This window comes from Astatotilapia calliptera, chromosome 1 (genome assembly GCF_964374335.1).
Source record: "Astatotilapia calliptera chromosome 1, fAstCal68.1, whole genome shotgun sequence".
NCBI lineage: Eukaryota > Metazoa > Chordata > Actinopteri > Cichliformes > Cichlidae > Astatotilapia > Astatotilapia calliptera.
The window spans coordinates 24080835-24107195 of record NC_137422.1 but is presented as its reverse complement, the minus strand read 5'-3'; the positions used below and the strand labels follow the sequence as shown (position 1 = coordinate 24107195).

Below are 26361 nucleotides of genomic sequence, written 5' to 3'. Positions count from 1 at the left end.
TCTGGGATCCTGATTTTTAGAAAATCAAGTGTTTGCAAGCTCGTTACATGTCTTTAAAAGGAGATAAGTTGTAAATGAGTTGCTGACACTCTTCTGGAAACAAAGGAAGAAATGAAAGTGCTGCCCCCACCTGGCAAGCTTCTGCTCTACAAGGCCACACATCAGCACTTCTTAGCTCATTTTCAGCAGTAAGTCTAAAAAGAAATGCTACACAAGTTTTAATTAGACCTTTTATTTTTACTTTTAATATTCATATTAAATCTCAACCTATTTTTTAGAAAGAACAAGTACAACCTAACAAAAAAATAATGTTAAAACACGTCCAACTTACAAGAGTGTATTATATAATTTTGCTGTATATGGCATTGAGATCGATCCGGAGTTTCTTAAAAGATGGTCTGTTTCTGGGATCATACTGCCAACAGCTGTTCATAATCCTGGAGATTTCAATGGGGCAGCCGTGCGGAGCAGGCATACGGTACCCTGAAGCACATCACAGAGAAGCATAACAGGGAGAGAGATGGTCAGATGGCAGTAAACGTGCTTTCTGATACACGTGAGACTCAGAAAATGTATCAGTGTCAAAATCAATCACAATGACAGCAGGAATTCTCCTGAATGTCACGTGAACACGAACACTTCAGAAGTCTTCACCTTTCTCCACCTCTTCACGTGTCTGTTGATTGGTCATGCTGGTGTAGGGGGTCATTCCCATGGAGAAGGTCTCCCACAGTAAGATGCCAAAGCTCCAGACGTCACTCTCTGTGGTATAACGACCTGAAAGCAACAGCAGGGGGCAGTGTAAGCAAAGGCATAGGCGCAGCTCTTTGTGAGTATTTAACTGGCTGTTGGCAGTAGAAACAGGAGAAATGTGTCTGGTTGTGGTATTATGGCAGAGGCACTAATGATGCACCATAGTTCAGGGCTTCAGGAGCTGTCCATTTGACAGGGATCTGTCTGAGACCGCCTTCTGCAGAGTAGACTCCGTCATCTTCCTGACGGGACATCCCGAAGTCACTTATCTTCACCACGTTGCCTTCTGCGACCAGGCAGTTTCTAGCTGCAAGGTCCCTTAAAAAGCACAAGACAGGAAATGTAAGAGGGATGGAGGCTGGGGAAAAGTGGAAACAAATGAAACATAAAAAAAAATCATGCTCTGTATGAAAAAACAGAACAGATGGCACTTAAAAGAGAGGTGTTCCTATCATATCTCTGTGTTGCGTGCGAGTGCCATTTGACATGCAGTGTTACAAGCTGAGCAGCTACCAGCAGCCTGTCTGATCCGTCCCTGCTGGGCAAACCATACAAGTGCTGCTGTAATGAGCCGGATGTCACAACCTCCTCCTCTCTAGTGCCCCTACAGCCAGCCACCGAGGCCACGTTCAATTTGTAGACATCCCCAAAATACTACAACAATTCTGAATGCAGTATATCGTTTACTTAAATATATATACATGCATACGTATTGCTGAATTAAAGGAAATGGTCGAGTTTTCAGAACGTGTTTGTAGATGGTCTCGTCTTTTAATGCAAGCTTTGTTTGCAGGCTACTCACAAAAACCCAACGTTTGATCTTTGTAAGCAACTCCTACACAGCTCTGTGGTCTTTGGAGGATGCGTAGTTACAATCAGGGCTGTGAGCTGGTTTTTCTCCTCAGTCATTAAAAATGTTTAGAACGGTCTCATCACACCCAGTTCGATATTTTTGCATCAGGTCCTTAGATCTATTGCTCCCATTAAGGTGAAGGTTATCTCTGGAAGGAAAAAGTCTCCCTGGAGAAACTCCACACTAGTGAAAAATGAAAAAAGAGAGTGTAGGAAAGCTGAGCGCAGATGGAGAAAAACAAACCTCCAGGTTCATTGTGACATCTATAAAGAGAAACTTCACAATTATAATTTACAACTGAGGAGTGCAAGAAGGTCCTACTTCTTTGACATCATCACTAAAAACAGCCATAATGCTCGGGTCTTATTTTCTACAGTTGACAGGCTAACAAACCCTCCTGTGCCAGTGGCAGCTGAACTTCATTTGACCATGGCCTGCAATGACTTTGCCAAATTCTTCACAGAAAAAATCCAAAAGATTAGACAAGCAATTGGTACATCAACAGCAGATCCAGGATATGTACTGTGTCCACCGAAAAACTGTTTAAACACCATCAAACAGTTTCACCCCATTAACAGCAAAGACCTGGAGGACATCTTAGGTCAACTGAACTCCTCCTCCTGCTGTTTAGATGTCCTGCCAACAAGTTTTTTCAAAAGGGTCTCAAAGACTTTGGAGTCAGACCTGTTACAGATCGTCAACTTTTCTTTAATATCAGGTGTGTTTCCAGAATCACTAAAAACTGCTGTAATAAAACCTATACTGAAAAAGGACAATCTTGACAAGACACAAATGAACAACTACAGGCCGATCTCAAATCTCCCACTTTTAAGTAAGATCATTGAAAAAGCAGTTTCTCAACAGCTCAGTTACTTCTTAAAACAGAATAACTGCTATGATGCCTTCCAGTCAGGTTTTAGACAGAACCACAGCACTGAAACCGCTCTGACAAAAGTGTTTAATGACATATGTCTGAACACAGACAGTGGAAAAATGTCAGTCCTAGTTTTACTGGATCTCAGTGCAGCATTTGATACAGTTGACCACAACATATTACTCAAACAACTGGAGAACTGGGCAGGTCTTTCAGGAACTGTACTAAACTGGTTCAAAACATACTTAGAAAACAGGAAATACTTTGTATCAATAGGTAACTTCACATCTGAGCAGACAAGTATCACATGTGGAGTTCCCCAAGGTTCGATCTTGGGACCCCTTCTGTTTAACATTTACATGCTCCCACTGGCACAGATTATAAGGCTCTTGGTAAATGCATCGAGGAAATTAATGACTGGTTGTGCCACAATTTTCTCCAGCTAAACAAAAACAAAACTGAGGTAATAGTCTTTGGCGCCAAAGAAAAACGATTACAGGTCACCAGCAAACTTCAATCTATACACCTAAAAACCACAAACCAGGCGAGAAATTTGGGTGTAGTGATGGATGCAGACCTAAACTTAGAAAAACACATTAAGACAATAACAAAGTCAGCTTACTATCACCTCAAGAATATTTCAAGGATAAAAGATCTGATGTCTCAACAGGACCTGGAAAAACTAGTCCATGCATTCATCTTTAGTAGGCTTGATTACTGTAACAGCATCTTTACAGGTCTACCTAAAAAAAAAAAATCAGTCAGACAACTACAGCTCATTCAGAACTCTGCTGCTCGAGTCCTCACTAAGACCAAAAAAGTGGACCACATCAGTCCAGCTCTGAGGTCTTTACACTGGCTGCCTGTCTGTCAGAGGATAGACTTTAAAGTTCTGATGCTGGTCTATAAAGCTCTGAATGGTTTAGGACCAAAATACATCAGTGACCTCCTGACTCAGTATGAACCTTCCAGATCCCTCAGGTCATCTGGATCCGGTCTTTTATCAGTTCCCAGAGTCAGAACCAGACACGGAGAAGCTGCATTCAGCTTTCATGCTCCTCATATCTGGAACAAACTCCCAGAAAGCCTCAGATCAGCTGAAACACTTAGTTTATTTAAATCCAGGTTGAAGACTCACCTGTTCTCAGCTGCATTTGAATAAAGCACCAAATCCACACTTTTAAGCTTAAATTTCAAAACTTACATTTAACTACTGATTTTATCTACTGTTCTGATTTTATCTGTTTTGATTTTATATACTGTTTTGTTTGTTTGTTTGTTTATTAGTTTGTTTGTTTGCTTGTTTTAATCAATTTTAAATCATGCTTTTTATTTGTTTTTGTTTCTAATGTCTCTGTAAAGCACTTTGAATCACCTTGTTGTTGAATTGTGCTATACAAATAAACTTGCCTTGCCAAATATATAAATCTTATTACCAGTATAAAGGGGTTTAGGAGGCTCTCCTTTAAGGTCCTAAGCAGGAGCCTTAGGCCATCAAGGACTATGGCATTTAAGAAATAATGTAAAGCAGATTTTTCCTGCCATGAATCATGTCTGTAGTTCTCTGTCTTTATTAAGCCTTTCTGTTTTGGTACTTTTCAGCCACAGTATTTGTTTTTATTGTAAAGTGATTTTATTTTTATTTGGAAACTTGTATTTGCTTAAATATCTTTCTGTGCACATCTCTCTAGAGATTACAGTGTGACACCTTATATGATGCTGAGCTGAAGCTTTACTTAAGGCAAGCATTTTACTGCTACTCAACATATGGGGAACTGCTACAGATAAGTGCAGTTAACAGTTAGGTGAAGTGAAAGCTTGGGAAGGTAAGTGATGCTTCGTAAAGTGTACAGTAAAAGCCTGAAAATCCACCTGCATGTACATGAGCGACGCACCACTTTAGTTGTTGCTGAAAGTACACTGCACTGTATTCAAATGAACGTTTAATATGTAGTAATTATCAAACCGAACACAGAGGTAAACATTATGTATTCCGGCATGTTAACAATGAGGAAAGATTAAGCTGACTGCAACTGTGAAGGAAATGAATAGTGAGCATTGCAGAATCTGATTTGCTGAAGTCACAGATTTGCACGTGGCTGATGAAAAGATTAGATAAAAGCGGCGTGATCGTCTGACCAACCTGTGAATGCACTTTTTGCTCTCCAGGTACTCCATGCCAGATGCGACATTTTCAGTCATTTTGACCAGCATCTTCGGTATCAGACTGTGACCCTCAGTGCGCAAAAAGGAGAGAAAATCACCACCTTGAAAAGTGTAAAGACACACACACATACGGAGAGCGAGAACGATGATGGAGGAACAAAGTGGGCGGTGAAAATGGTTCAATAAATCTTTGAAGGCATCGAGTTGACAAGTTGAAAGACATAAAGACTGTCTAACAGGATCACATTTACCTTGAATGAGCTCCATGATAATGTAGATGGGCTGTTTCTGCGTGCACACCCCAATAAGCTTCACAATGTTAGGGTGATCGTATTGCTTCAGGATCCTAGACAACACACAAGACAGGTGTGTGCGTGTGTAACCCGCTGTTAAGTTTACTTGTCTGATGTCTACTGTACAGTTACATTCAGTTCTGTGCACTATGCGCTAAATTTATAGAAAGTATTATGATGTTGTTGATCTACAGCTGTTTCATGACAGGGTGGTAGCCTCCTCTGGCGAGAGGGGCTATGAGCTCACGTAGCCTGTAGCTTGTGTGAGCCTGCTGTGACCATTTCACTCATGATAGCCTTCAAATCACTATCATTTATCCTCCTGCTACTGAGCAGACTTTCTTTTCCGGTCTTCAACACGGACCACTGAGAAGAGCGAGTATTGATATGATTAAGTATTTCAATCAAACAACTCATAGATACTTTTCATATAGAGCTCTATGTACATACATCTTTTTTTAAGTCTGCTGGCCAGCTTCTACAATTTTATTTCGAGGACTATTTACAGACATTCTCTTACTTTGATGTTGAGAACATCATAGTTTGTTTTTTATGGACTGAGACCGAACGCAGTAACTGTAAGGACATTTGCACGTGTCCCAAGGTTAAGCAGAAACGAGTTGTAACAAAAAATAAGTGGAAGTGTTGTAACTAATGCAAGAATTTTTTTTTCTTTCCGTTTCAATTCTGATCATCAGTTAAAGTGGACCGAAATTTAGATTTCCCCAAACGCGCTCAATGGGAAGTTTTGGTTATTGTTGGAGTGAGTGCAGTTTCCTTTAAATTCTAAATGCATGGCGGATGTGAGAAAGGTGATGATGGTGTTTTGATGCTGTTAAGAACATACACGCTTCAGTCCACTAAAAGGTATGAGATATTGGACACAGATGCTAGTTGATAAATGTAAATCCACGTATCTATACACCAGCACTGATTTCTCTTCACAATAAACTAACAATCATTTATTTAAGCCTGTAAACTTATGGGCAGAATATTATAACATTATCAACAAAAAGGAACATTTAAAGACTAATGTTCATCTAAACAAAATAAAAAATATATATATACACCAATTTTTTTTAAGCAGTGAAGAGTTTTGACAGTTGCATTTGTAAGCAACTGTAAGGTTTTGCATTTGTAAGGTTTATATATGTTTGCACTGTTCTTTATTAAGCTGTGGTGGTCCTCACAGCTTAATAAAACAGAAAAATGGCAGAGCTGTGAAAATGTTTTCACAGGAAGCCTTGAACTTCTGTGAAAAACCAAGTACATCCCATGATTCAGTAGCTTGTAGAAACCTTTAGCAGAAAGGTGGTTTCTACAAGCTTGGCCTAATTGTTGTCTGGAGGATGCTATCAGCCTCTCAGATCATTGTGGAGGAATGCTTGGCCACTCAGTTCTGCACCATTGCGTCAGTTCACTGAGGTTTGTGGGCATTTGTTCATGCACAGTTGTCTTAAGATCCCACCACAGCATCTCATTGTGGTTGAGGTCTGGACTTTAACTGGGTCACTGCAAAATATTGATTATTTTTCTTTTCAGCCATTCTGTTGTAAATTTGCTGCTGTGTTTGGGATCATTGACCTGTTGCACGACCCAATTTTGGGATGTGTTGGACAGATGGCCTCACACTTGAAAAGACTGCAAGTAGCCCAGGCTGATGATTTGTGCTTGGTTTACACCAAGCACAAATCATCAGCCCTCCACCACCGCCCCTGACAGTTGATATGAGGTGTTGGTGCTGATATGCTGTGATTGGCTTTTTTCAAATGTGGCACTTTGCAGCCGCTTTAGGTCTCAGAAGCGTTGTGGTTTGTTCAGATGTCACTTGAACATACATAATCAAATCTTGATTGAGTAATCCAGTAAGTTGATTTGATTATCAACCCGGCTGCTTACTTACAATTGTAATTCTGACCCCATGCAGCAGTGAGAGGGTGTACTTCTGCATGGGGATTTGTTCACAACACAGTAAATCTGTTTGCACGGTAAGATTTGGGCCTGCTTCTTCTCGGCAAAAATTCGCTCTGACTTAAATAAGGTGTTCAGGACATTAAAACAGGTCACTGTGATGTGATTTACTGTAATGGAAACGTGTGTGTGTGTGTGTGTGTGTGTGTGTGTGTGTGTGTGTGTGTGTGTGTGTGTGTGTGTGTGTGTGCGCGCGCGCGCGCATATGTGTACTGACCTGGCTTCCATCAGGAACTTACTCTTGTGCTCTGGGGCCAGGTTCTCTTTACAAGACTTCACAGCTACAGGAGAGTTATCGGTGCGTAAACGGCCGCTGTACACCTCTCCAAAGTTACCCTGTGCAGTGCCATCACGAACACGATCAGTACTAATCTAATTCTGTCTTCTTACTGAGCAAAGAGCATTTCTAACTAAACCTCAAACCATTTAAAATACGGTACTATTAATTTCGATCATGAACTAAGCCACACGTACACTATTATTGAATTTAACTGGTCATTGTTTCAACCAATTTACCACACGGAGCTGAAATTGTCAGGGAAGTTAAATCTAGCAGATATGGTTAGTTCCTGTACCGGCAACACAATTTCAGGATTTTGTCTCCACAACAAAATTTGAACCAAAGCAATCAGTCTAACGTGCATCACAATTTAAGTGCAGACTTTTAGATTTCATTTTCAAAGCTACAGAGCAACAACACTGTACCAGCTGCTAAGGAATTCGTCCCATTTTTATACAAACATGTGTACATCACATTTAAAACTTAATAAAATGTTCACATGAGGAAGTTAGCATCATCACCACCACCATCATCGGCATTTTAGTCTAAAACTAAATATTTTACTTGATGAACTGCATACACTTAAACACGTAAATGACTTTGCTAAGCAAAATATTGGCCACAAATAAAACTCAGAATACATTTTACTTTACTTGCATGATTCTGTTAGTAAAAGTCAAGTGTACGCACCCGTCCAATGAGAGGTCCCAAGATAATATCATCATGTTCCAGGACCCACTTGTCCTAAAAGGGTTAAAAATGAAGCAAGAGAAACACACAGTGATTTTAATAGTTTTAAACTAGTAAAGTGTTTAAGGGAAAAGCCACCAGAGGACAGGTTTATGAGTACATATGTGAAAAAACAGGAGTAAAATAGTGTTGGAGTCCTGTGCTACACAGCCTTAGAGCAACAGAACCCATAGTTTACACAGAAAAACATGTGGTGTGTCCTATTGTTGGCACATAACATGAGAGCATGTCTTGGACAAATTTAAAGTTGTACTAAAGATTATAACAAGTCTGCAGTAAGCAGATACAAGCTATTCTAATCTAAAGACAAACATATGTGTGTGGTGTGTGTCTGTGTGTGTCACTTTACCTTTACTACCGCTTTCTTTAGCACAACTTCACACCTCTTGGTAATATGCTGTCGAGAGTTCAGCAAATGATGGATCAGGTGAGGGATGCTGGGAAAGCCTTCTCCATCCAGACGGTACATATTCTACTGGCACACATGGAGAAGCAGAGGTTTACAGAGGCGTACTGAAGATGGCATTACCGAATTTAAAAAACAAAAGACTCATTATCCAAAAAAAAATGTTTAAAAAGCTTAGTTTACAATAACAAGTTTTATTTTCTCACATTTACTTTTTAGGCCACATATTACAACAGTAACAGAAAGAATTGCTCTTTTTTTGCATATTGAAAAAGTGGAGAAAAAAACATTAATAAGGAAGTGAATGATGCAAGAACGTGCAATGTATAAATAGTGTCTTCAAAAACACTTTAGATTCACTTACTTCTGTGTTCTGGATGAGAAAATGTTTACAGGAGCCTTCCCATTGCACAGAAAGCACGTAACCCTGCTTCTCTTGACTCTTCCTCACTAAGAAGTCGCCATCGTTCTTCAGCAGCTGCTGGACCTCCAGTCTGGGAATGGCACCGTGGTACCAGTCCTGCTGCCCCAGAGGACGATCCACTTCTTTCACCAGACTGAGGACTGGAGGCACCTGGAGGCAGGAAAAGAGAAAAGCAGGGTCTTTAAAAGCAGACATGAATAATGAAACAATAAGAATGGGAAGGGATAGATTTTGGGTGAATCTGCAGAGATTAAATGGAGGCACATCAAAGAAGAGTCTGTAAAACTTTAAAGTATAACCACACCGCTTTCATGCCCCCGGGGTACCACAGGGCCGGTAGATAGAAGGAGAAGTAGTTCATACAAAAATAGCAAATAGTTCAGATTCACAGTACAGCACAATATGGGTATTAAAATATTACTCACCTGATATGATCTTTTGGAGCATGCACACAATTTTATATATATCCGTTTCCAGCTGATTTAACATTAAATCAATAAAAAGTGAGAAAGGGTGTTTTTTTTTTACTGTGTCAAAAGTTACTGTGCAGCTGTGTCACGGGTTCCCTGAGTGCTTCTGTCTGTCAGGAATGATTAAACGATTAAATGTACACTGGCTGCCTGAAAAGTGAGCTTGGTTTGAGGTCAAGAAGAATTTTGAAAGAAGAAACTTGACGGTCAAAATCCCAAAGCGCGGTCAAGAGCACGAGACCCCAAAGACAGATTGTGTGCCTGAACAAGCTCAACCACTCAGAGGATGTACTCTGGGATGCTGCCATTTCCTCCAGAACATGATAAATTGTTTTGTGGTTAAAAAAAAAAGAAGTTCAAGAGTGATGAGGGGGAAGAAAACTTCCACTCGAACATCCTTCCTTAGAAAGAAACTAGCATGTACCATAAAGGTTGCTACAATTGCAACTTCTCTATCGGTCACTGTAATTATTGTGCGTTAATTGCAATTTAATTACTAACTTACCTCAAATTTGGGTTTAAAGAGGTTGCTGAGATTGTTCAAGATCCCTTCCACGAGGACCCTGGGTGGAGTGTGGTCCTGACAGAAAAAAAAAAAAGACCCAGAGCTTGTTACACATGTCACAAAAAACCTATCAAGGTCTACTGTCGGCATTAGAATTGTCATGTCTCACTTTGCTCGTGTGCTTTTCAGGTTAAGCACTAACTGCAAGACAACATCAGGCTGCTCCGGCTCTATTAAATTATTTAGGATGATTGATCTGTGAGAGTGTAACAAAGGATTGGGTGCACAGCACAAGTTTGTAGCGTTTGGCCTGAAGATAGATAAACTGGAGTTTCTTTCCATGCTAGCAACTTTATGCAAAAGCCTGGAGGAAAATACTAGAGTGACACTTTCTGAGTGTTAAGTACAATCCATGCCTAAAGGATAACTGTCTGTGACTTACAGAAAGACTAACTGCTTTTATGCTTTATAATTCAGCATGTTGTTTTCAGAGTTTACATGCAACACACAGCTTATTTTGTACAGCTGGCCCAGTGACAGGACCAGTAATTAGGAGCTAATCAAAGACAAAGGAGGGAAAGCTGCTGTCAGGGAGAACATACGTTGCTCGTGCTGGATGAAAGTGAAACAGTATCTGTGTCCAGATTCAGAGCAGAGGGAGGTTCTCTGGAGCCCAGCTTGTCCAGTTTCTCTTTCAGAAGAAGCCTCTGAACCTCCAGTTTGGCTCTCTGGCCCTGAGTCAGGGCGACCTGCTGCCGGCACTCTTCCATCGCATGTCTCTTGCTGAACTGGTAGACCCTGGACAAAGCAAAGTGCAGCATCACAACACAAGTGACAGAAATAAACAGAAGCGCACAGAAATCAATAAAACGCCTGCTTGTGCAGGTTTGCAGTTCTTCATATTGATTCATATCCTTAACATGCTGATAATGAGCCTGTAAGACTTATAAAACCCCAACAGTGAACAAACAAACAGAATTGTTTCACCTCATTATCTATCTGAGGATTTTTTATCTTTTGAGGTATTTGTACAAACCCATCTCAAATAAAGCTGAAATACTGCGCAAAAATGTAATAAAACCAGGATGGAAATCTCATAAACCCATATTATATTCACAATGGAATATAAAGGACATAACAAATGTTTAAACTCAGAACATGTACCATTGTAAAAAAAAAAAAAACATTATTTAGACAATGATGCCAGACACATCTCAAAAATGTGGGACAGGGCCATGTTTACCACTTTGCAGCATCCCCCCTTCTTTAACAGCAGCATGAAAATATGCAGCGTCTTCACTGAGACATCATCCAGATCATATGCTGCTCTAGAAACTGAAATGTTTCCTATGTTGTAATGTGACTAAAATACGGGTTTATGAGATTTGCAAATCATTGCATTCTGCTTTTATTTACATTTTATACAGCGTCTCAACTTTTTTCAGAATAGGTTTTGTACTTAATCACTTTTTTGTACTTAATGTACTTAATCAACCTCCGTATGCACTCGGTCTTCCCTGTTAAGTAACTCCAAGTGCAGCACACACTACAAACACCACAATCAGAATTACATTATTTCTCCTCTGAGGCACTGAGAGCTGAGTAATTGACAAGAAACTGTTCATCATCTATTTGTGTATGGGACATTGATTAAGCATGTGTATGGCTAATTACCACAGAGGATGTTTATATGAGCGCAGGTGCAGCGGAGAATCTAATCATGCTTGGTTGACCCGGAGATCACATTGTTTTTGTTGTTTGTTTTTTCCCTGGTGACACCCAACACGCCGTCATATCATCACACAGCCTTTAATGACAACATAAAATTCTATGTGCTTTGTTCCCTTTAATTGGCCATTAAATGAGAGAATGGGCTGGACATTGAAGCTCATCAGAAACAAGTTGCCCCAGGTCGTCATCATCACAGAAATGTAGATTAAGCCTAATCCCAGAAAAGAAAAAAGCATTTAGGATCTCCACTGACAGAAAGTTTATGGTCTATGGCTTAATTCGAGAACAAGCGAGCCCAGATGTTTGGGTTTTAAACTGTAGGAATTTTTACTAACCAGGTGTTTATAAACAAAATGATTAATGCACACATGAAGATGATTGATCAGCTGTGCTTACGCTCATTAGACCCAAAGAAAGTTTCACTCAAGAAAACATTTGCAAAGACCTCAAAATGCTGGAGATCCGACCCTCTGAACTACTCAGGCTGACATCTGAGGTCAGGTTAGGTCACCTTAATTCAGTTTTTCACTGTTGATTTGCAAAATGTTTCTTCACCATACAAAGCAAAGGTCAGCTTCACCTCACCACCTGCACCATATGTGCTCCCAGCTGCCTTTGATAATGCAGACTCTGTTGCATATACACACATTGTTTCCACTTGTCCTTCAAGAGCCTGTTAATGACTCGATCACTCCCCCGGGTCTGTATAGCTCTAACACCTTTAGACACCCTCATCAACCAAGACAAATGAGAGGGTTTGGGCTCCATAACTCTCAACATATTGCTGTATTATAATTCATAAGGCACTTATGGCCCACTGAGACCACACTGGTTATTAGCCGTTGCACAGCCAACAGCACACTGAACTCCCCCGATGGGAAGGACTGCCCACTGAGGCAAACTTTAGTAATTTGTCTTCACAGCTACCACAGGACAGTGTATTTTTTCATTGTGAACCCCCCTTTCTAATCTCTGACAGCTCAGCATCAGCCTGGTTGGTCTGCTCACCTCTGGCCCTTTTTGACACCTTCCTGCTCTTCCCCTAACTCCAGCTCCAGCTGCTCAACTGAAGTCTGCTGAGAGCCCAGAGACCGAGCCAGGTCCAGGAGCTCCTCCTCTATCGTAGTCAGTCTGTGAGAAGAAGACAGAAATCCCAGGTGAAGAGGAAGCACTTCATATATAAAACAAAAAGGGAAGGTTAACGGGAGGTTAAAGGAACACGAGTTAGTCGTGTGGAGGAAGCTGTTGCAAGATTAACAAACGAAATCTGAATGTGATTGCACTGTTGTTCTCACTTGTGCTGGATCGTCTCGAGGGTGAGGTCATTCAGTTCAATCTCCTTAGTGCTTAGCTGCTCGGTGTCCTCCAGAAGGCTGTTGTCAAAATCGGCACAGGCAGGAATCTCCCCCACAGACCTTCAAACACACAGTCCACAGTATCATTTCTCTGAAGGGTTAGCTTCCGTGATTGCCATGTTGCTGAGCGGAAACGGTCCGCCTCTGCGTACCTGTTCTGATGGATGAAGCTCTCATACTCTCTGTGAGGATCGATGGCTGTTAGAGCTGATGCCATCTCTCTGTGGATCCGCACCACTTCATGATGGAGGAGAGTGCAGATGTCAAAATACTCCTGCAGGATCTCCTTTCTGGAAGGATGAAAACAGAATGACACAATGCAAAGCACAAATATCACATTGCGTTTTTTAATTTGCCAAAGCGTAACACAATTTCCAGTTTGGCTGGATGCAAGTTGCCTCATATTAGTGATGTGAAAATGTCCTTTGAGAGATTTGTCTGCGGTTAAGTATCCCATCACGTCACTTTCTCTGTCATATTTATGTTGTTATTCCCTGTTTAGAATATAATAAAAGTGAGAGCAGTGCCCGTTTTTCAGCCTCTGCCGTTAGACAGAGACTGGATCTGTCAGCTCTGCCAAACATTTCCTGCCCAGAGCCCCCAAAGTCAGCCAATCCATTTTACCAGTTTGACTGCTTGTTTCTGTCTTTGACTTTTTATGATTTACCCTTTCAGACCCTTTAATTGTCTAAATTCCCAGAACTCTTCTCTCTGCTTTAAAACTCAGACGTTCATGCAGTGTTCAAAGCTGTCAAGCCTTTGTAGGTAATGTTTGCATAGAAAAGGCTTTTGTTCATAATGAAAACACAGGCAGCACTCTGCAAAACTCTTGAATCACCTCTCATTTTTTTACATTTTGCTGGGGAAAAAAGGAAATGTGTGTTTTGTTCTCTGTCAAGATGATCCCACGCTGCTTCAGTAATGATTCGGTCCGGGCTCTGGGGAGGCCGGTCCATGACTCATGGAGTTCCAGCGTGTGTGTTCTTCCATTCAGGCATGCTTTTACTGCAGTGTGAGATCAAATGAGGCCACTGCCAATCAGATGCTTTCCTGATGGTGATGCATAGTGGATGAAAATCTGACAGTGCCTTTCAGCGTTAATAATTTCATCAATTTTGACAAGATCTTCAACACCACTGGCCACTGAGTTTTTTTCCTATTTCTGTTCATCTACAGGAAATCGTTTTTAAGGCCTGACACGCCAGTCGACACCACAATGTATAAACTGGACGGGCAACCAACGCCCTCAGTTTCCATGCACGAATGCTATACCAAGGGGTTAAATGCACAGAAGTACCCATTAAATTTACAACTTACAGGCTACTGATGAGTCATTTCTATACATTTACTAATCTAAAAACTGGGCCACCTTTGCAAGCCACAAAAAAGGAGAGCTACTTTAAACCACAGTTATACACACACAGGCTACACAAAGAAAAATGTACCATAATAATAAAACTGCAAAAAATATGTCTTGGTTTGCAGACACAAAGCGGCAGGGGGGTATTTTCTCCAGGTCCAGAAGTGGATTAATGACCTCAGCACATACTAGGACAGCTGGCGGTGAGCGCAGGACACACGGTGTCCACAGATTTAACTATGAAATTGAAATTAATTGCCTAAATTCCCAGAATTTAACATTGTCTGTGATGTGTAGACACAGCACTGGTTCATTCCTTGAGTTAGGTTTTGTAATGCTTGAAAAAGTCGCTGTTAAGCAGCCTAACAAACAAACAAAAATGGTCTGGCACAAAAACTAGACTGAAGTGAAAAAGCAGCCAATTTCTGAAGAAAAACATTGAATGACCTTTAGAAAGTCTGGAGAACTACTGCTCAAGACCGATTTAAAGCGTCTGGCTCCTCTGAAGCAAAATAGAAAGACGTGAGAGGTGACTCAAAACATTTGCACAGTACTGTAGTTACACATATGGTAATTAGAACATTTGTTCTGCTGCTGTAGATTGTGAGATATGCTTGTTGATGGCAGCAGTGGAGTGTTATCAAGATTTGAAATTAATTGGCAAACATTTGTGTCGTGCCACGATCAGATGTGTATCTGAGTGACGACGAGCAGAAATAAAACACCGAGATGATTCGCAGGGACGCACCAGTAAATATGAGCACTGTACAGAAATGCTTCTTGTCATTCTTAATGTGTCTGTTTTTCTTCCAAACATCCACGCAGCGAGTGTGATCTTACAGTATGAGCACCATCTCCTGCTGCAGAGTCTGCAGGGCGCTGAGCAGGGCCGGCTGGATCTGACTGTAATGGTGCTGATGGTAAACTTGAGCAGCTTGCACAGAGAGGACATACTCATTATGGACCTCGTAGAGTTTCAGTGAAGCCTTTATGTAACGCTCTTTGGCCTTATCTCGGTCTTTTTCTGCAGACACACACAGGTACACAAGCACAGTACAGAAAATGATCACAGAATATAGGTCATGATAGAAATACACATATCAGACTAAACACAGGAAAACAGAAAACAAACAAACAAAAAAAAAACCAGACCGTGACATCAACATGAAACCGATTCTATTCAGAAACATAAGTGATACCAGAAATCCCCACCTTTGCTGGTCTCCTGGTACTTCCTCTTTGCCTGAGTTGCATCTTTCACTGCGTGCCTGTAGCTGCTCTTTAGCCTCTCCAGTTCTGTCTGTGTCACCTGAAGCAATCCATAAAAACAGCATTTTACATTTTGAACACAGTGATAAAAAGCTAATAACGTAGGCTTTGTGTTGGCATTTAAAAAACAGGCCATGAAAAGTTAAAACCACCTCATATATAGTTCGCCCAAAACTATTTGACCTGAAAGAAGAAAAACCCAATTTACTCAATAAAAAAAAAACAGCAAAACCGAAAGGTCATGGCTCATTTTGGACCTTTTTGGACAGTGTGGACCAAAAAAAAAAAAAGACATTTTTTAATAAGATAGTAGACAGCAGCAATAAAACAACCATTCAGTTGTACTGATGATACCGACTCTATTCTACAATTTCCCAAACGCAGCTCTTCCAAATCTGATGCAACAGGAAAGAAGCCAACAAATCCTGAACCAAGAAGGGACTGCAGGGAGGAAGAATTTAAAAGAAGCACACAGGCTTACAGACAACCCGTTTAAGGACTTTAAAATGCCAGTAACTAGCTTCCTTGTTTTAGTTCTCCGTTGGCTGAGTTCTACATCAATTATGATTTATTTATAACATCTTGTTTTTTTTCTATGACTCATCTAATTAGAGGGCATCAAGCTTGCTCCTCTAACCTGTCGACCAGTAGGCAGAAGTAGCGTAGCAGAGAGAAATAGCCCCGCTTTATTGTCAGCCTTATAGCGATGATAGCATCTAAAACACACCAAAGCAGGAAATGAATTTTTCACCTGTCAGGACCTGTAACTGCCAACAAAGCTGTGTGTTGTCACTGTAGTTATGGAAAGAACTTGTACATTACACAGATTTAACAGCAGCAGGTCTAAAAAACAGATTTTACTGAATGATTCATGGTTGGAGGTGTTATAGAGAGAGACGAAACTACAATCAACTGTTTTTCAGAGGAAAACCAGCTGAAACAGTTTGCTTTTAAAGTTTTCTGTTGCTTTACTTGAAACTAAGCACTCGCCTACATTTACCGATGTGCCTCGGTACCGTAACAGACACAAAACCAAGAATTTTTAAGCGGTTTAAAAAACAAAAATAAAACATCTTTTACAAACACATAACTTAAGGGCAGTGGGTGTGATGGGTGTCAAGTCGAGTTTCTTTAAGGTTGAAAAGCTGTCAGTACTATTTAGCACAGGAAGTGGACTGCTGTTGTGTTAGGTTTTGCTAGTAACATAAAACATGAGAAAAGCATAAGGTAACGATCTGACCTTTGTTGTGTGGCTGGCGACAAAAAAAATAAAACCAACACAAACCAACATCACAGATACAATCAAATTCACTGTCGCCGTTGTTTCAGTTGTGATATCAAATAATCTCTCGCTAGTGTAACTGCACAGTGATGTAAACGGTTCAAAGGCTGACCGGGCTTTTTCTGCACAGCAAAGTAGGAAAATTAAACTAAACAAACAACCAGACAGGCGTTCAAACTGCACTAAAATGAACACATCATTTGCCTGATGTAATTGGGTAATAAAACCCAGTGTGAGGCAGCTACCAGTATGAGATGGCATCAAAATGCATTTGCAGACACTCTTTCCAGTCTATTGAATCTCATATCATTTGACTGCTGTCCATTTATAAGCTGCCATCACAGCACTCATCTGCAAGTCAAGTTGACATATGAGGAAAAACGAGACAAACATTTCCAACTAGCAACGTCTGGTTTTGCATGAGTGCATGAAATGTGGGATATGTAAACATTCTGCTCTGACTGCTTTTTTGTTCTCGTAAAAAGTAATTTAGTGTGTTTGCTTTCAATTTAGATATGAGCACAGTGACAAAAAGAAGCAGGCAGCAATTATCTCAGTAAATTCCTGAAGACCCTGCCGTACGCTGTGCTGTTTCAAACGGCCGTGAGCGGCTGCAAAACAAATTTGTACCAGCTGAAGATATATCTTTGCATACTAGACAAAGTTTTTTTTGTTTTTTTTTAAAAAGCACGTACACACAAAGTGATATTTAATTTTAGAGACCAAAAAGCTATAGAACAGGCAAGTGTAGTCACTTACCTGCACCAAGCTCATTTTCCACTGATAATAAACATTCATATAGTTCCGCCTTTATTTTTTTTTATTCAACTCGTGGGGATAAAAGTGTGCAAAACTGTGAACCAAAGGGACATTTAGAGAGCAACAGCTGTGAAAATGAACACAGAAATAAACCACCTTGTTTTTTTCCCCATCATTAGAGGTGTGACTGTACAAAAGAAGTTTAATCTGCCTCATGACAGGACTGAAAGTTTGTATAATGGTAAAGTAGCTAGATATTTTAGCTTGTGGTATATGTGTGTAGTTTATTGCTTAAGTCCCAACAAGTCATTGTTCGGGTTCAAGTCTTCAAAAGCTGAATATAGGCCAGTGTGAATGATATCTTTTGAAGTAATGGAAGTGTGCGTGCGTGAATGCGTGCGTGAATGTGTGTGTGCGCGCGCGTGTGCACGTGTTAATCACACACCTTGTTGAGCTCCTGCCTCAGCAGGTTCCACTGCTCTGCGTACGTTTTGCGGAGCTGCTGTTTGTCTCTGATGAGCAGCGTGAGTTTGCTGATTGGACCGTCCAGCAGATCTTCAGAGCGCTTTTTCATCAGCTGACTGAGAGACTCCGTCTGTGACACCAGCACTCCCCATGACTGACAGACAGAGGCAGAAGTCAGCGGTACACATCGTGGGGACATAAAGAGAAAACCGATAAATGGAACTCACTAAACAATCCGTGACTACCTGACATGTTGGTAACCAGCTTTTGGAGCCAGACTTGCTCGTTGGTTCCTTAGTTGGAACTGATTTTAAAAAATGCATGAAGTCATGTTGGACACAGATACAGCTCACTGGGTATTTCATACTACAGAGACTTGGGTTTGAATCCATCATGAGGCCGTTTACTTCCCCTGGTCTTTCTCCTAGCTCTCCTGTCTTCTCCACAGTGTTCTACCAAAATAAAGGCTACTAAACATATTCAGTATAAATAAGCAATGGTTATTGGTGTTAGCCACCAAATTATTATTTAAAAAAAACTTTGAGATGCAGAAATAAAACTAGTTTCAAGCGCATCAGCAGCACATTGCATTTCACGGTTGTAGGTTCTGTAAATGTTTTCACAATGTGTGCAGATGAGCCAAAGATGTGCTTACTCGATTTGATTTGAGAACACATTTAATTTGACAAAGTGTAGGTCAGCTTTCAATATTTTAAAGAAACTAAGCAAACCAAGCTTTTGTAGATTTAGTTGAGACATTGCCAAGTCATTCAGATATACTTTGTACTTATTTTAAACACTAATGGCAGTCACTGGAGTTACTTTTAGAGTATGTCATGTGAGGTTATTAGAGGCACAAAACAGTTTTAGATTCATGTGCCAACTTCTGTATTTTATTTCCTCAGCTTATATTACGGTTTTCTTTTACTTTGCTCATTGAACACTTGATGATTCATGAGTGTAGCAAACCCTTTTTTTTGGGAAAAACCGAAATGTGCATCAAATTAGAAGATTAATTTTAAATGCACTGAATGAATGAGTCTATTGCGCAGTGGCATTCTCCCACCTGAACGACAGGTGATGAGGTAAATCTAAAGCTTCAGGCGCAGTGCGATATGCAAGGCCTCACCTTGTTGAGCTGACTGATGTAGTCCAGTCCTGTGTTAGCCTGAGGTCGGTCCAGCTTCTCAGCCAGGCCAGTCATGTGGTGCAGCTGCACTGAAAATTCCCGTTCGCTCTTCGCTCGCTGCCCCATCCACTTCTTCATGACCTCCATCAAGAGAAGCTCTGAGTCCAGCAGTCGCAACACTGCGGCATGTGCCTGTGGACACCTCAGGTCCTCTCCAAAACCCATCTCTGGATAATTACGCTTTCCTCCTGCCAATGAATTGTTGTTAGCAGTAAATCCTACAGCACATTTGCATTCTCGTCAGAGACGCAGGAGCGGAGCAGCAATTCGTAGCAGCTGCTAATGACCAAGTGTATTCATTTCAATGTGACCATCGAGGAGTTTCACTTCCCTGTGAGCAACAGAGGTTTGTGTGAAGCGGCACTTCCTCATGTGTCTTTGAATGCGGTTACTGTCATTTTGCTTTCAATTTCTGAGGACCTTAAGAGGTGCAATGATCATTAAGCTTCAATTATTTCTAAATAATATCATCACTAAAGCACTTATATAATTATGTGTTTTTAAAAAATCTAATTAAATGCAAAAACCAAACAGTCGCGTAGAGGCTGAATGCAGCCTGAGAGAGACCACTGAGCTCGCACTGAGCTGTGTCTTATCTGCATGTTAAACTGGGACCACTGCTTATCTGTGGCTCAGTGCAGCAGAGCAACACCACTGCATATTGCTCAGTATGGTTTACAGATAATTCTGTACATCTATACACACTTCAGAAGTGCTTTTCACTTCTCTGCTTTTATCGTATTGCTTGAATTATTAATTACTATTCTAATAACACATTACAGAACAGAATGATTCCACTAATTACTACTTTAAAATAACTTCTTAACTACTAAAGTAGTAGTAGTAGTAGTAGTAGTAGTATCCCCATGTTTTTAGTTTTCAAATACACATAAAATTGAAGTGCAATAGTCTCTGTTCCAGGTCAGACAGACATGGCATTTTATGTCTTGTGTTAAGAGCACCACTTTTTTTTTTTTACCCTAGAGGGCCTTACTGACTTAAAATAAGTCCACTACTGAAAAAGTGAATTGAAAGACTTTTTTACAGGTCATAATGAAATTGTTACTAAGATAATCAGTACCAGGAGGTCTAGTACTATTATTTATTTATATTATGCTTCCAAAGAGTCCGATTTTCCTATAGTTTGGTCTTAAACACAATTTCTCCAGCCTTTCTAAAGGCCTTTTAAAGTTTTTCTTTGGACACCGGTTGCTCTTTCACTCATTTTCAGTACAGTCCTGTTATTTTTTTGTTAATGTGTTTTGTTAGGCTGCTTTATACCGACCTACTCATCGTGCAGGTATTTAAAAAGAAACCTGACTCAAGTGGTGAATCGATGTTGTGTTTAAAGATAAGAGACAGCTTAGCAAAGAACCAATTTTAAACATAACTCTTTCGCGCATAGTGGTCACTACAGTGGACAGCTATTCAAAGGCTGTATTCTTGTATTTGTGTCAGTGTTGATATATTTGCACGTAAACCACTACATTTGACACTGACGTGTCACTCCATACACATAAGTTGTCTGCTTAAGTGGACATGTACATGTACTTCTCAACGAGAAGTACATGTTTAAAGAAATGAAGTTCAACAATCTTTTTTTCATGCCTAAAGATAAATAAAAAATACTTAAGAAAAACTCCTGATTGCGGTTGTCATAATTCATGCATGAAAGGGTTAAGCAATTTATAACTAGCACCTTGACAAGAAACACATCACTCTGTTCCCATTTAGCTGAATTTACAGGAAATAGTAAAGATGAACGGGGTTCCCCACAAGTTCTTTAAGAACTGCCTGCAGGTGCTCAGGACACTGTCGAAGTGGATGAAAACAGCTTGGAGGAAACAACCGGTCCCATCAGAAGGATAATAAATTGTCGGCGTGTTCATTCCCAAGAACAGAGCCTTCAGACCATCAGTTAGTTCAGCATTGCCTTGCTGAACGTAAAGAGGAAGGTTTTTTTCCTCCATCCTGACAAGGAGACTGACTTCATCATGGTGAGTGGATATGTTGATACAAGCTGCCAGAATGTGGGAATCCCAGGCTCTCCTATGTCCACTAAGCACTACTCTCTGATTTGGAACCAGATCCAGCATGAAGCGAAGAGCGACTTGCATCTGGTGCAGTTAGATCTCACCACCAATGCGTGTGGCTCAGTATCACGCAGACCCTTAGACTTTGCACTGGGGTTCTTACATGTGTGCAACATATAATCACCAAATACTTCAGTAACCTGCACATGTGCTCAACTCTGGAGGGCTTCATGACTGGATGCCAAGAACTAGAATGTAGAACAGTTATGAGATGCGCCATCTTCCCCATCCTATTCGTAGTAGCCTTTGAGGTAATTCTCAGGGGCCAGGCAGATAGAGGCATCAAGTTACCATCAGGTGGAGGCTTCCACCACTACGGAGCTATATGGATGATGTGGCAAGCATCATTCAGACAGCACTATGCATGACTTCTGCATGAGCTTCTTGCTTGGGCGAGCATGACAGTCAAGGCAGGAAAGTCAAGAAGCCTATCAAGAAGGAAAGGCATACTGCATGCAGGGAACATCTTTGTTGCAGGAGAGGAGCCCATTCCCCGCCTGAATGAAAAACCACTGCAAAACCTAGGAAGGCACTACCCCACGGAAAATAGAAGGTGTGGTGCTAGCAGCACATCCTATACGAACAGGTCATGTGGACAATAAAGGTCTGCAAAATTTCCTTTTCAGGAGTCAGCAGGAATCATGGCCTGGCAAACAGCTACATCAGTAAGTGGCTAGATGCACGCACACGCACAACACAGTAAAAGCAGACCTCAATAGAAAAAATAAAAACACACACTGGAATACTTTCATGGATTGGCCTCCTGAACATGAACATTATTGAAACAGTGTGGGATCATCTTGATAGAGAACAGAACAAAAGGCAGCCAATATCCAAAGAAGAGCTTTGAATGTGTTTCAAGAGGCCTTGAAGGCCACTTATGTTTTAATAAAATACTACACTTCTAGTGTTAAGATGATCAAGCAAATCAAAGATCTGGGCCACAAGACTTTACCTCCTCCACTAAAACCAAAAAAAAGAGCTGAGAAAGAAAGACTTTTACAACAACATAGAGAAAGATACGCCAACAAAATGCACACAGGAGGGTAAGAACAGAGGGGCTCAGAATAAATACAAAAAATAACTAAAAATCTGATTCGAAGCATGTGGAATGAGGCACTGATAACCTGGAGAAAGAAAGGTCCCAGGACATTCAATGATCCGATGAAAGTGAAAACACAGAGCACACGGAGGGAGAGGGAAAAGATAAACACACAGTTTGGATAGTCCTGTGCCACAGGGACAACAACTATCAGGGTAAGAGAGATGCAGTGTTTTCCAATAATCTCCAAGCTTAACAGATTCCTGAAGAGTGAGACTGACCCACAGGCACAATAACAATATCAGGTAGAAAGCCTCAGGAAGAAAACAAAAACAAAAAAGCTGCTAACAGAACGTTATAGCAAAAAAAACCCTGTGTTCTGGGGCAGAAAGCTTAGGATGGATTATAAGCTTCACACATATTTTTTTTAATTATCATAAGCTCCTGACATGGATCTGAACATGTGACAAGTTGCAAAACCAGAAATGTAAAAACACTCGAACCTCAGCGAAACGTAGACATGAATGATCTGCACCAACCAAACTGCTGCCCCGCTCCAACAAGCTACTGCTTGACGTTAATACTTTCTGAAATACATCTCAGACTTTCACAATACTTTCAATGGATTTTTGGCTTATTGTGTTGCTTGTGTGTGAGCAGCTGACCGAAGCATTGTGGCTTCATACTTCCCCACAAGCAGCTAACGGCATGATGCAGGAAAGTACAGGGTTACTGGTGAAGTAATGCACTGCCGCAAAGACTCTGAGAAAAGTTTATAGTGGTGGTGTCTTGTAACCATTATTGTTTTTTAGAAGAATAGTTTTAAACAACACCAGACTGTAAACACGGAGGGTGCATGTTGCATATAATGCAAATACTGCTCTTGTTTTTTAACACCACAGTATGAAGCCAGTCTCACGTCATTACTTTCATTTATGACTTGGTTGGTGTCTGGTGCAACCACCGTGCTGTAAATTCATTGGGGTAATTATTCTGGCCATACATCATCAGATACACTCATTATACAGGCTGCAGGGAAGACAAAGGGACACAAACATACACACACACACACACACACAAAAATGCAGCTCTGCTCAGAGTTGGTTGTACAGACCACAGAGGAAATGTCAGCTTTTATGTTTAGTTACAGAGTCAACAAAGAGCTGCAGACCACGCTCTTAGTTAGAGACTACTGTTCATGTTTGATGTCCTAATGTCACCTCATGCTGCCACTTCTGCAGCAGACTTTATATCATGTTGTAATGCTGTACCTGTGAGTTACTTTAAATGAAAGCTGTTGAAAGGATGGAAAGTACATTGACTCGGATTCTGAACGTTGCAACTCTGACAAAAGAAAAACGCAGAAGTGCAACAAAAGAGTTTTGACACTTAAATTGCAAAACCGTTTAGCACGATCGTGATACCGACTTTGAATGTTTTTTGGGGGGTTTTAAACCGTGGCGTTTTATAGTGTCAAATCTTTACGTGCATTGTTTTTACATCAGCAGTTTATTTCTCAGTGAGAGCGGTTTACTGTTTCTTCTCTGTATTGTGGTGTGGCTGAGAGAGAGTTAACAGTTTTGTGCTGTCTGGACATAATTTGCTTACCATACAAAGAACGCTGAATAATGAAAACTACTACAGACTAGCTCCAAAACTGAAAACCTACAGTAAGCAGAGCCAAATATGGGCATACTCTGGGCCCACAGCTGCCCAAACTATGCCCTTACCTTAGGTGTAAATGCTTCATATATAGCGCTTTTCTACTCAGCACTCAAAGCACTTTATGCAACTCATTCACACTTTTTTTTCTATTCTCTTCCTATATAACATGCACACACACATTCATACTTCTACAGATGCATCAGAGAGCAACTTGGGGTTAGTGTCCTGCACAAGGACATTTGGCATACAAACTGGAGGGATCTAACCATTAAAATTCCAATTAGCTGATGGCCTGCTCCACATATGCCCCATGGTCCATTATCGCCACCAACTGGTATGGAGTGTGAACCAGAAAGCTACTTTAAGCAGTTCACTCATTCACGAGGTGTCTGTGAAGGTTCTCAGTCATCCAGGTCATCGTAGTCAAAGGAGCTTGGAAAGAAAAGCGTCTGGACTTCTTTAAGTTTCTTGAAGACGTTTCACCTCTCATCCGAGAAGCTTCTTCAGTTCTAAGGTCAAATGGTGGAGAGTCCCAGATATAAACCTAGTGGGAGTGACCCCCCACAGAGGGACAAAAGGACCCCCTGATGATCCTCTAATCGCCTGAGCCAAGGTGTGAAACTGGGCGTGGGTCCCAATCAGCCAGAGTTTCGGGTGTGTTCATTGTGAAACCTGGCCCCACCTTATCATGCGAATTCCTGAGGTCAGATGGCCCAGGATGTGAGTGGGCGTTAAGGCGTCTGGGAAGGGATCTCAAAACTGGATTATAGATGGCAGAGAGTTGGTGTCGTAAACCCCCGCCTCTGTTCAAAGATGGTCGCTCACAGTGGACATAGATGGCTTCTTTCACTCCTCTTTCGAACCATCTGTCCTCTCTGTCCAAAATGTGAACATTGGCATCCTCGAAAGAGTGTCCTTTATCCTTAAGATGCAGATGGACTGCTGAGTCTTGTCCTGTGGAGGTGGCTCTTCTGTGTTGTGCCATGCGCTTGTGAAGTGGCTGTTTGGTCTCTCCAATGTAGAGGTCTGAGCATTCCTCGCTGCACTGTACAGCATACACCACATTGCTAAGTTTGTGTTTTGGCGTTTTGTCTTTCGGGTGAACCAGTTTCTGTCTAAGCGTGTTGCTGGGTCTGAAATACACTGGGATGTCATGCTTGGAGAAAACTCTCCTGAGTTTCTCTGATACACCGGCTACATAGGGGATGACAATGTTGTTGCGTCTGTCCTTCTTATCCTCCCTCGCTGGTGTCTGGTCTTCTTTTCTGTGCCTCTTTGCTGACTTTAAGAACGCCCATTTAGGATAGCCGCACGTTTTGAGTGCTTCCTTTACATGTGTGTGTTCCTTCTTTTTACCTTCAGGCTTAGAGGGAACATGTTCTGCCCGGTGGTGTAGGGTCCTAATTACTCCAAGTTTGTCTTCCAAAGGGTGATGGGAGTCAAAGAGGAGGTACTGGTCCGTGTGTGTGGGCTTCTGGTAAACTTCGATGTTGAGTTTGCCGTTCTCTTCAATGTGCACGGCGCAGTCCAGGAAAGGCAAACAGTTGTCCTTTGTGTCTTCCCTGGTGAACTTGATGTTTTATCCACAGCGTTGATGTGCGCAGTGAAGGATTCCACTTCTTGTGTCTTGATTTTGACCCAGGTGTCGTCCACATATCTGTACCAGTGGCTGGGTACTCTTCCTTTGAAAGAGCCAAGAGCCTTCCTTTCCACTTCCTCCATGTAAAGGTTGGCTACAATAGGTGACACGGGGGAGCCCATGGCACAGCCATGTTTTTGTCTGTAAAAGCCTTCGTTGTACTTGAAATATGTAGTGGTGAGGCAGAGGTCTAACAGTGTGCAAATCTGATCGGGTGTGAAGTTGGTCCTGTCCTCCAAGGAGCTGTCTTCTTGTAGTCGTTTTCTGACAGTCTCCACGGCCTCCGTGGTGGGTATGCAAGTGAAGAGAGAGACTACATCAAAGGACACCATGGTTTCATCTGGATCCAGGGTAAGTTTCTGGACCTTGTCGGTGAAGTCGGTGGAGTTCTTGATGAGGTGTGGGGTGTTCCCCACGAGAGGCGCGAGGATGGTAGCAAGGTGTTTAGCAATGTTGTAAGTGGCTGAGTTTATGCTACTGACTATGGGTCTGAGTGGGACAGCTTCCTTGTGGATTTTAGGAAGTCTGTAAATGCAGGGTATGGCATCCCCTGGGTAAAGGCGGTGATATGTAAGGCGGTCAATAATTTTATCCTTTTCAAAGTCTTGAAGGCAAGCTATAACTTTCTTTTTGTAGCTGCTTGTGGGGTCTCGCTTTAAGGCTTCGTAGGTATTGTTGTCACTGAGGAGAGTAGTGATCTTTGTATGGTAATCTGTAGTGTTTAGGACCACGGTACATCTTCCCTTATCAGCTGGTAAAACAGTGAT

The 26361-nt window shown here is 41.3% G+C and overlaps 1 protein-coding gene across 3 annotated transcripts in view; it reads right to left on the bottom strand.

Moving 5' to 3' along the window:
- Nucleotides 1-212: 212 nt before the first annotated feature.
- Nucleotides 213-26361, bottom strand: part of fes (FES proto-oncogene, tyrosine kinase) — a 31204-nt gene continuing 5055 nt past the window's right edge. For all 3 annotated transcript variants that reach the window (XM_026169430.2, XM_026169426.2, XM_026169433.2), the window contains exons 2-19: nt 19096-19343; nt 17947-18120; nt 15404-15500; nt 15032-15215; nt 12984-13121; nt 12772-12891; nt 12485-12607; nt 10348-10543; nt 9746-9820; nt 8711-8920; nt 8290-8412; nt 7881-7934; nt 7128-7246; nt 4898-4992; nt 4624-4747; nt 914-1071; nt 655-777; nt 213-483 (exon numbers count right to left, since the gene is read on the bottom strand). In XM_026169430.2, the coding sequence (XP_026025215.1) occupies nt 341-483; nt 655-777; nt 914-1071; nt 4624-4747; nt 4898-4992; nt 7128-7246; nt 7881-7934; nt 8290-8412; nt 8711-8920; nt 9746-9820; nt 10348-10543; nt 12485-12607; nt 12772-12891; nt 12984-13121; nt 15032-15215; nt 15404-15500; nt 17947-18120; nt 19096-19320 (2481 nt within the window). In that variant the 5' untranslated portion in view covers nt 19321-19343 and the 3' untranslated portion in view covers nt 213-340. The remainder of the gene's footprint in view (nt 484-654; nt 778-913; nt 1072-4623; nt 4748-4897; nt 4993-7127; nt 7247-7880; nt 7935-8289; nt 8413-8710; nt 8921-9745; nt 9821-10347; nt 10544-12484; nt 12608-12771; nt 12892-12983; nt 13122-15031; nt 15216-15403; nt 15501-17946; nt 18121-19095; nt 19344-26361) is intronic.